This window comes from Elephantulus edwardii, unplaced genomic scaffold, assembly GCF_000299155.1.
Source record: "Elephantulus edwardii isolate Elephantulus edwardi_28Jun2011 unplaced genomic scaffold, EleEdw1.0 scaffold00037, whole genome shotgun sequence".
In the NCBI taxonomy this organism is placed as follows: domain Eukaryota; kingdom Metazoa; phylum Chordata; class Mammalia; order Macroscelidea; family Macroscelididae; genus Elephantulus; species Elephantulus edwardii.
The window spans coordinates 6929292-6940346 of NW_006399787.1; the positions used below are offsets into that span (position 1 = coordinate 6929292).

Consider the following 11055-nt stretch of genomic DNA (forward strand, 5'->3'; position numbering starts at 1 on the left):
CTGATGCATAACAAGTGATCGCAAAGACCATGGCCTGTATCAGACACACCTTAGTCTCCAGAGAGACACCATTGCTCTTCAGCACTTTGGAATGGTTCCTCACAGCAGACTTTCCCATGGCAATACGTCTTTTAATTTCCTGTCTACTGGTGTCAAGAGTGTTGACTATGGAGCCAAGCAGACTAAAGCGGTGTACAATCTCAATCTCTTCGCCGTCCATCCTGATGCTGCCAATTGGCCCAGTAGTGAGAATCTGTCTTCTTGACATTGAGCCTCAATCCATATTGGAGGCTGCAGTTCTTGACCCTCTGCAGCAAGTGCATGAGGTCCTCCTCAGTTTCAGCAAGCAGGGTTGTGTCATCTGCATATCGCAGATTGTTGCTAGATCTTCCACCAATCTTGATCCCACATTTATCCTCACAGAGCCCAGCCTCCCGGATAATCTGTTCTGCATACAGGTTGAAAAGGTATGGAAACAGAACACATCCCTGGCCTACGCCCTTCCTAATTTTGAACCATGCATTGTTTCCTTGCTCTGTTCTGACGACTGCCTCTTGGTTCAACTTCATCTTAGATATTCTTTGCTAAATAAATACTCATGTGCTCTCTTCCCTTGGTTCCTCTCCCCTTAAAATCTATAGTTTTAGTGTTGTATGAGGCTTGCCTAGTAGGACATAATGATTAGTAATTTTAACCTTTTTTGAGGTGTTCTGGAGGCATGCTCTGTAGTATGTTCTGGTGCCAGCCAAAACGCAATGTTTGAATACACCAGTGCCACGGAGAGAGTCCCCTCTTATTGAGATTTGCAGCCTTTAAAAGTTGACAAAGGGTCCCATTGAGTCATCAGGAGTTGTCTTTTGTTTGTTTTAATAGGAGCTGTGGTAATGCAGCTTTTGTTGAAGCACTCAGCTGCTAAACCACAGTAGAAACAAAGAGTCTGATTTCTTAAACCTTTACCGTCTGAGAAACCCCACGGGACAGTTCTGCCTGTTCTCTAGGTGTGTGCTGTGAGTTGGTGTTGGCGTGACAACAGTGGATTTGGGGTTTAGTTTGGTTTTGTTGGTCCCCATGTTTTGGAATTTGTGTAACTAATTACCTTTCTTTTCCAGCTTCTTACCTCTCTGTGTCTGGTTTTGCAGGGCTGCCTGATTCTGAGTGATGAACTGAACCATGCATCACTTGTTTTAGGAGCAAGGCTGTCAGGAGCGACCATTCGAGTCTTCAAGCATAACAGTGAGTCCGCAGTGGAGTTCACAGCCAGCCTTAGTACTCTTACTGTTTGGGCAGTGAAAGTGGTAGCATTAATTACCTTCATAATAGAAAATACAAATGAAGCTCCAGTAGCTATATTTAGAATAACCTTCTGGTTCCCATTTTTTTTAAAAGTTCTAAAAGTAGAGACTGCAGGAAGCTTTTTGATATAAAATAAAATGTCTTTTCTTTTCTTTCACCTTTCAGTTTTTCATCCCTTTTCTTTGTGTTCAATATACATTGACTAGATAGGTATGTTCTGTCCTGCCATAGCACAAGGTATATAGAGATGATTAAAGCAAGGTCTCTGATTGTAAGAGTATTTGGCTAGTAAAGAGACTTAAAGACAGATTGCCAGTTACAGAACAGGAGAGAGACACTAAAGTACAGATAGAGGGATAGATGTCACAGGAAAAGAAGCCACTAGGCCACATCATTATCTTCCTAAATGAACACATCTTTGTGCTTTATTCAAATAATTATTTGTTTAAAAATATTTTGCCGCTTTCATAGTTAAAGTAAAAACCATACGAGAGGGGGGGAAATGACCAAACAATGTGTTAAATATCTTTTAGCCATATTTTGTGCACATATTGACAAAACACCTTAATCTCTACTGCTGGCTGGAAGGATTATGGATGGACAGTACTCTTTCTGACTTTTTATTTTGTGGTGGGAGGCTTGCATACAGGACTTTGTTTTCCGTGGCCTGCTGTTTTATTGGTAAAATACATGTGAATGCCCTTTGTCAGAACAGGTAGCGCTACGTCATGCTACCTCATCCCTTCAGCCCGCCTGACTTACTAGGTGGCAGGTGTATTTGCAATCACATATTCACACTGTCCTTCTCAGTCCTTACGTATTCACTTCTGAATGGCTCACTAAGCTTAGGAATGAGTCTGTAGACACAAAAGAGCTACCTGAATGGCAGGGTTGTTTATATTTAACATGCAGCACTGATCCTTTCACAGCAAGTTAATCATTGTACTCAACCATGCTGTACTCATCTAGCCAAGTTTCTATGCTTGTGAGCATTTGTTACATTTTCGGTGAGATTTCCGCTCAAATTGGTAGCAACTCACCCATTTTACCCTCTCTTTTTTTTCTGCCCAACTCAGTATATTAATGTCCTTTGCTGTCTGAGACATTCTTCCTGATTAAGAGATGTATATCTGCAGTTCTGGACTGAAGTTAGGAAAGAGGAAGAGAGTCTGTACTGAAATTCCTCTTTGTGTGCCATAGATATGCAGAGCCTAGAGAAGCTATTGAAAGATGCCATTGTTTATGGTCAGCCTCGGACACGAAGGCCCTGGAAGAAAATTCTAATCCTTGTGGAAGGAATATATAGGTAATCCTGCTTTATTTTCTAATCTTTGTGACTTTACGCCATGAAGTCATAGAATTCTAACGTTAAAGGAAACTCTAGTCTAGACCCCCCTCTGGAAAGTGAGGTGGCGTCTGTGGCATACTAAAAATACCTGCAGGCAGAGCCAGCCAGCGCGGGGACAGCAATCTTTTTGTCTGGTTCTTTTTTCTTTTTTCCATTGTTTTACACTGTCTCCACACCCCCCCTCTGTTTGGGTCTTGTCTTTTCATACTATTTATTGGAAGATTTTTACATAAGGGAAGAATTAGAATATGTTTTCTGTCAAATTCCACACAATTATAAGGGATATTTTATTTTGAGTAATTATTTGCTGCCTTTAAACTTACACTTTGCCACCTAATGTGTTGTGGAGTTTGGAGGGTTTTTGGTAATTTTAATTACATGTGCAATGTGATGCAGACTCTAATGTTGTCTATTATTATAAATTTTAAAAGACTCTGCAGTAACTTCTACCCTTAAATTGTAGATTAAGATCAGCTGTGCTCTCTCTGATGCTTATAAAAGCTTCCATCTATTCTCCCTAGTCATCTGTAGTCATGGCAGCATCTAACAGTTTAAAACCATACTTAAGAGATCTCAGACTATTTAAAAGGCAATAAACTTTGAGAATAATAATAATAATTTTGAGATATAAACATCTTTGTTCTCATTTATCCCATCTTGCCAGCATGGAGGGATCCATTGTTCGCCTTCCTGAAGTGATCGCCCTTAAAAAGAAATACAAAGCCTACTTGTATCTGGATGAAGCTCACAGCATCGGGGCCCTGGGCCCTACGGGACGAGGTGTGGTGGACTACTTTGGCCTGGATCCTGAAGATGTGGATGTTATGATGGGAACATTCACAAAGAGCTTTGGTGCTTCTGGAGGATACATTGGGGGCAAGAAGGTAAATGGGAATAGACTGTGAACATGTAAAGATTAGAAACTGGCTACTAGATTTAGCAAGTCCTGCTTAGCAGCTAGAGTGCTGAGCTTCGATGCTGAGTTCCTGAGTTTGTGGTGAGGCTCATAGTGCCAGTAGACTTTACACTTCAGCTGGCTGGTGAGTGAGTGTGATGTCTCCTCGCTGAGCTGAAGGCTGTTTCTGTTCATTGTTTCTTGTTTTCTTAATTTAGTTTCTTTCTACACTACATGCTGGTCTGAGATACAGAGTACTCTGTTGTATGAAAAAAATATGCACAGTGGTACTTCCTGTCTGCTGTAGTCTTTTGTTGGGTTTTAAGTTTTACTCACAATCTTAGTAGTAGTAAGGTTGTCATAACTGCCATTGAGAATAGAGGACTAGTTTCTTTGCCTTTGGGTACAGCTGCATCTTAAGGCAAATGTGGACACAGAAAGAAAAGAGATTGTTTTGCCAGCTCTTAGGTGATACAAGCCATTGCATTTTTTTACTTAAAAGTTATGTATGTGAATTCCAAGGCATTTGACGATCAGTGTAAATTGATAATGAAGGTGAACCATACTAGCAGGCTAACATTTAAATATATCTCTGCTTACTTTTTGAGACCTTGGGTAAGACATTTGACCTTTCAGTTTCCTTATCATTAAAATGGAAGTAAATATGTAGTTGTAAGAGTTTAAAAAATGTAACAGATGCCCATCATACAACGTAGATTTGAAAACATCGTGTGAAAGAAGATACACACAGAAAGCACGTATTGTATGATCTCTTTACAGAATGCCCAGGATAGGCACATCGACAGAGACAAAGTAGATTAGTGATTTTCAGGGGCTGGGGACACAGGGGAGGTGGAGAATGGCGGTTAATGGGTTCAGGGTTTATTCTGGGGATGACATAAAAGTCCCAACATTAGATCATAATGAAGTTAACACAACACCATAAATAAAATAAAAACCAATGAACTCAGCACTCTAAAAAGGTAAATTCTGTAGTATGTGAATTATATTTTAATAAAGCTTATTAAAGAACTCTGCAACAGTAGAAAAAAATGTTTTGTCAAATATGGGGTGCATATCATCTGTTCAGAATGTCATTAATTCCTCTTTAATCCTTGTCTTACCAAACCCATGGCTGTCAAGTCACCTTCAACTCATAGAGATGCTCCTCTTGTTTTCCAAGGCCGTGAATCTTCATGAGATGAGATTGCCCATCTTCCCTGCAGTAAGGAGTGCCTGTGGACCTTTGGGCTGACAGCCCCACACGTTACATACTACTACACTGGGATTCTAAACCTTTCCATTGATAGTGTTGAAGAATATCTTTCTTGCTGATTGATTGCCCTGTGTGTTGGGAGGAGCCCCTATTATTAGTCACTAGTGGCAACCACTTCCTAAGCAACATGCCTCCGGAAACTCTATGAACTTTGATAAATGTTGAGAGTTGTAGAGGGGCTTCAGGCCTTTTGTTCATAGGGTCACTATGAGTCGTGCTCAACTCGAAGGCACTCAACAACAAACAATCAAAATTGATAGTTTTTTTATTTTAAATTTTACCTGAAATTTTAAATCAACCCTGAAACCAGACTCACTTTGGAGAGTTATTTGCTTTTTGCTAAGATTTGTTGCTGAGCCAAAAGATGAAAACAAAAAACCATAAGTACTATTATGGAATATTTAACTATCCTTGTGCTTTGGGGTTTTTTCTACAATAGTTAGTGGTTTTGAAGTGATACATTGTTTTATACTCACTGCCATGAAGATAGATAGCTCTTTATTAACTTCTGGTCCCTAAGCTTCTTATGTATACATTGTGTTTGAAAATTCAGTGACATTAAAAGATATTAGTGGATGGGGATATATGATTGATGAAGAAAAACCACGGTTTTTCTGATCTAGTCTTAGAGTAACAGACACAGTAAATTTTTTTCACATAAATGTCATTTTGGGAAGCTGTTAATGCCTATAAAACTGATGTCAGAGGACCATTTATTAAGTGTGTAAAGATGGGCAGCGTAGGGTAAGACATTTTCTGTATTACGTCTACTCCTCACTTATCAGCTGGACTCTACCATTTTATATTTACAGGGCACTCACTCACTCACTCACTCACTCACTCACTCACTCACTCACTGTCAATGCGCTGGAACTGACTCAGCTGACCCTCCAGTGAGTTTTCAGGAGCCATAAATCATAGCGGGGGAAAGTGCCCGTCTTTCTCTCCTGCATTTGAACTGCTAGAGTGGCACTGCCTTTGGCCTAACAGTGCAGCTCCCTACAGACTACACCGCCAGAGGAGGGTAATCTGCTCTCAGCTAATTTGCACATTAATGATGTCTGTCTGGTGGTAATGAATACCAGTGACTGTGATGTGAGGCAAGAGTAACATGAGCTGTGAAGGTGAAGGCTCTGTGGCAGCATGACAGCACCATTAATCTCCGTGGTATCTAGAGGCTTTCTCTAATGCTGACTTTTCTTCTCTATTCTAATTTGTTTAAAAACAAAGCAAAGCCTGTTAGTTTAGCCTTCTTTCTGGCTCTGTTCTCTCAGCACACTTTAAGCATGTTAGTTGAACTTGCATCTATTCCAGTCCAATTGCTAAGTAACATTGAGTCAGAACGAACTCATAGCCGACCCTCCAGTGGGTTTTCAGAGGCAGTAGATTTCACAGGAGAAGGCCCATCATTCTTTGTCCTGAGGAGCAGCTGCTGGATTCAAACTGTGTGTCTTCAGATTGGCAGCACAGCTCCTTACCATTTGAATCTACTAGCAAGTAGAAGGGTAGCAGTGGTTGGCACTGCTCGTGAATTCAGGAATTCCCTCTCGTTTTCTCCCTAGGAGCTGATAGACTATCTGCGAACACATTCTCATAGTGCAGTATATGCCACGTCACTGTCACCACCTGTCGTGGAGCAGATCATCACCTCCATGAAGTGCATCATGGGCTTGGATGGCACCAGTCTGGGTAAGGCCTTATTTACATGGGAATATGTCTTCAGCTCAGTAAGGATGTAGCACCCAAACATGCTTTTTTCCTTGAGCCTGTTCTTTGTCCCTTTTCTTAAAATAAGGAGTCAGGTCTACTAAAGGGTAGAGTGGGCTAGTGTGTGAGGTTTTGTTTCTCTGGATGCTTACTGTTTGTTGGACACACACATCAGAAATACTAGACAAGTAAGTATTGAACTTTTTAATATATTGATGGTGAGCTTTTAATTTTACTCTCCTATATACTCTGTTTTACAAAATTTTTCATTATTGTAAATTTTAATGAAAATTTACAGAGACTTTGGATTTCCATTCATTCATTGTTGCCCTTTTCTCCCTACCCACCCCTCACCCCATAGTTCGCTCTTCTCTTTGTAAAGTAAAAGAAAATTCTTTCATCATTTGTTGATTTGGGGGGTTTTTTTAGTAATTTTAATGAACATTTACAGAGACTTTGGATTTTCATTCATTCATTGATGAATTTTTCTCCCTGCCCACCCCTCCCCCTTCCAGATCACTCTTCTCTTTAAAAAGTAAAAGAAAATTCTTTCGTTGGTGTACAATCCCCCCACCCCGAGTATACTCCATTATGCAGCCTTCATTCTGGACTCCTCTCATGACAACAGTTCTCTCCCTCATCTGTTTCAATGCAGTGTACATCATTCCTCCCCTTCTTCTCTGTGTTCCCTCAACACTGATGTCAGTCCCGTTTTACTACAGTGGCACCATGCAGTATTTGTCCTTTTGTGACTGAGATATTTCACTCAGCATAATGTCCTCCAGGGTCACACATTTTGAATAATATTTCATGAGTTCCTTGTTTTTCACTGCAACATAGTATTCCATTTTGTGAATATACCAGAGTGTCTCTATCCATTTATTTGTTGATGGGCACTTAGGTTGTTTCCAACTCGCTGCTATTGTGAACAAAGCTTCGATATACTCTTATCACTGTGCAGCTCTCGGATGCATAGCAAGTAATTTTGAGTACCATGGCCTGGATCGGGGCACCTTAGTCTCTAGACTGACATTGTTGTGCAACAGAGAGCTGAACAATGACTAAGGATTACTGAAGAATCGATGCCTTTGAGTTGTGGTGCTGGAGAAGGGTCTTGAACATATCTTGGACTGCCAAGAAAATGGCTAGGATTTTGAAGCTCCACCTCACATACTTTGGGCACATGGCCAGGAGAGACCAGTCCTTGAGGAAGAACATCATTCTTGGAAGGGTGAAGAGACTGCAGGAGAAGAAGATGCCAGATAAGATGGCTTGATATAGTATCTAGGGTAATGAGAGTAAGTGTGTCGGAGTCAGTGTAACTGGCTCAGGACAGGGCAGGCTTCAGAGCTCTTGTATTGAGTAGCTGTGAGTCACAGGCTATTTGACAGCATATAACAGCAACAATATAGACTCTCATGACACAATAACATGCCCTCTGAATCTTTCTTGAATTGTTTAATTTCACATAAATATATGGTAATTCAGTGTGTGAAACCCCCAGCCCTTTGATGCGGAATGCATTCCAACTCATAACAACCCAAAGGAACCATATAGTAGAACAGCCCCATAGGGTTTTCAAGGCTGCAGTCTTCACAGGAGCTGACCGCCACAACTTTCTAGTGGAGAAGGACTAAAGGATTCCATTACCAACCTTTCACTCACCAGCCAGGCACGTAGCCACTGCACTACCAGGGGCTCCTTCACTGTGTTTTAGTAACATTTGTTTCATTTTCTTTTATTAACATATTTAAGTGCTACTTATTCTAGGAATTAGTGCCTTTGTTATAATTCCTTTATAAAACAAGTTTCTAATTCAACATACAGTAGGTAGTAAAAGTAGTCCTGCATCCAGTTATTCTTGGACTGGATTTGTAGTCCAGAGTAGGCATTGGAGGCAATAGCAATCTGGTACTTGCCTGTTTTGCAATTGAACTTTTATTCTGGTTCAGCAGAGGGCAGTGTTGACTACAGAAAGTTGCGATAAAGGGGAGCGTACAAGGGTTTTTTAATTAAACTTTGAAAAGTATTTGTATCTTGACTATGAGAAGACTCATTTTTTTAATTGCTTTTTTAAATGTTTCTCAAATCATTTTGAGTAATTTTATAGGGCTTCAATTTACTGTTCTGTGATATTTTGTTCTGAGATTTGTTTGGCTTGCATTATAAAATGAATGAAGTGGTACATGTGATTTTTTTTAATCTCATTTAAATCTGAAATTTGCCTTAATATTTCTTATGATCTGTGATAGATCCTCTTCAGCAAGTTGGAGATTTTTGTTTTGGTGTTTTGGGCTTTTGTTTTTGTTTTTTCTCAAAATAGTGGCATCTGATAATTTTCAGTTTCATGAATTTATCTTGTTGTGTGATGTAGAATTGCTTGCAACTCATAGCGACCCGACCCATTATACAACAGCCCTGAACCCTGCTCTATCCTGTGCCAATCTTGTTGTCACTGACACACCGACCCCCTTACACCAGTCACTGAATTAATCCATCTCATCAAGGGTCTTCCTCTCTCATACTATCCCTCCACCCTCCCAAGAATGAGGTCCCTCTCCAAGGACTGGTGGTGCCTCCTTGCAGCATGTCCACAGTATGTCAGACGAATCTTCAGAACCCTCTTTAGGATAAACCTGTTTGTTTTCCTAGTGGTCCATGGTACTCTTCTCCAGCACCATAGGTCAAAGACAGCATCATTTCTCCTGCTATCATCCTTAGTCATTGTCTAGCTTTCTGATATATAGCAGGCAACTGCAAAGACTTTGGCCTGGATCAGGCCCCTCTTAGTCACCGCACTGACATCATTGCTCTTCAGTACTCTGAAGAGGTCCCTGACAGCAAACTTTGGGGGAGAAAATATTTCATTAATGTTGGTACAGCAACATAGAGCCTGTTAAGAATGGCTACAAGTTTCTACCTTCCAATTTAATGTTACTAGTTGTGTCTTTTTCTTTTTATGTATTTGGGTTTTAGACTGGCTTTTGCCTTCATTGCTTCACAGATTTAGGTGACTAAAAATTGGCTAACAGCTGTCCAAGTTAACTTTAAAAATTTTCTTGCCTGACCTGGAGGATGCATCTGTGCAGTGCATTCATTACTTCTGTGTAAATGATCTATCTGTGATAAATAATGAAATCGGGTCTCTACCTGTGGTAAGAAAATGAAATGTGGTAACTAGATACAGACTTGAATTAGCACTAGTTTTCCAGTTATCTGTTTCCTCTGTAACCACTCCAAAGCTTAGTGGTGTAAAACAACAACCATCTTATTATGCTCTCGGATTCTCTGGGTCAGGAATTCGGTCAGGGCACAGCAGGGATGGCTTGTCTCTGCTCCACAGTGTCTGGGGCTTCAGCTTAGAACTCTCCGGCGAGCTGGGGAAGACTCAGATCTTTGGGGGCTGGGATCTCTGGAAGCTTCTTCACTCACATGCCCTCTGGCTAGAGTGACTTAAAGGCTGAGCTCTGGATGTATAACCAAAAAAACTTCATGCATCCTTTCTATAAGGGTAGGTTTCCTCATAGATGGTGAGCAGGTACCTAGAGGGCTGTTTCCAAAGAGCAAACATTCAAGAGAAGCAGAAACCCTATGGGATTTACTGATCTAACCACGCTGATGATTATAGAGCAAGACATTAAGGCTAGCTCAGATTGGAGCGGGTGAGAATTAGACTCCACTTTTCAGTGGGAGGCATATGTAAGACATTGCAGCCATTTAAAAAAAAACAACCAAACACCAAAAAACCTATCATTACCAACTTTTAAATAATATATATTAAACCTACTCCTTGCAACTTTTAATTAGTATGGCAAACTTCTATTGACCCATATTATTTATCCTCTAAAACAGTGGTTAAAAATACTAATAAAAAGAAAAATAAATTTATTCTTATAAACCTTGCTACCTCATCTTCTGTAACTATGGCCTAATAAGTTTATATTTGAATTTTTAAAGTAATAATTCTCTTTATGGCATAGTTGAATGTGTCTTATTACTGTCTTTGTAGGGGAAAAAAATTAAGAACCGCAAAAGTGGCCATTTAACTATGTCTTAACTGTGACTGTTAAAAAGAAGTGCCTATTATTAATTTCCTAAAGACGTTATGCTAAGAGTGACCTGACTTGATGTCTTACATCCAGAACAATGAATTTCATTACACCCTTTCTTATTTTTATAAGTAGGGATTAATAAGTATATCTTATCTGTGAATATATCTTATCTGTGAATAAGTATATCTTCACACTGTGAAGACACACTGTGGTGGACAGTGTTTAATGGAGCTTCCCAATTCAAACAAGCTTGGAAGCAGGAGCGGCATCCACTTCTTGAAATAACTTGCCTCTGGAAACTCTGTGAACGTGGAGAAAAGACCAAAGTTATACAAGTGTTCAGGTCTTTTGTTCAAAAGGTTGCTGTGAGGCACTTAAAAATAACAACAACAACATAGAGAGCTCTGTTGGCCTAGAGGATAGAAAGTTATGCTATCATGCCAAAGGTGGGTGATTTTTTTTAATATTTTATTTTATTAATTTT

General features: G+C 40.0%; 1 protein-coding gene across 1 annotated transcript in view; it reads left to right on the plus strand.

Moving 5' to 3' along the window:
• SPTLC2 (serine palmitoyltransferase, long chain base subunit 2) overlaps window positions 1–11055 on the plus strand; it is a 169077-nt gene that overhangs the window by 94895 nt on the left and 63127 nt on the right. Inside the window, exons 8-11 of the mRNA XM_006884770.1 lie at window positions 1140–1233; window positions 2494–2599; window positions 3306–3525; window positions 6375–6501. Coding sequence (XP_006884832.1) covers window positions 1140–1233; window positions 2494–2599; window positions 3306–3525; window positions 6375–6501 — 547 coding nt within the window. The remainder of the gene's footprint in view (window positions 1–1139; window positions 1234–2493; window positions 2600–3305; window positions 3526–6374; window positions 6502–11055) is intronic.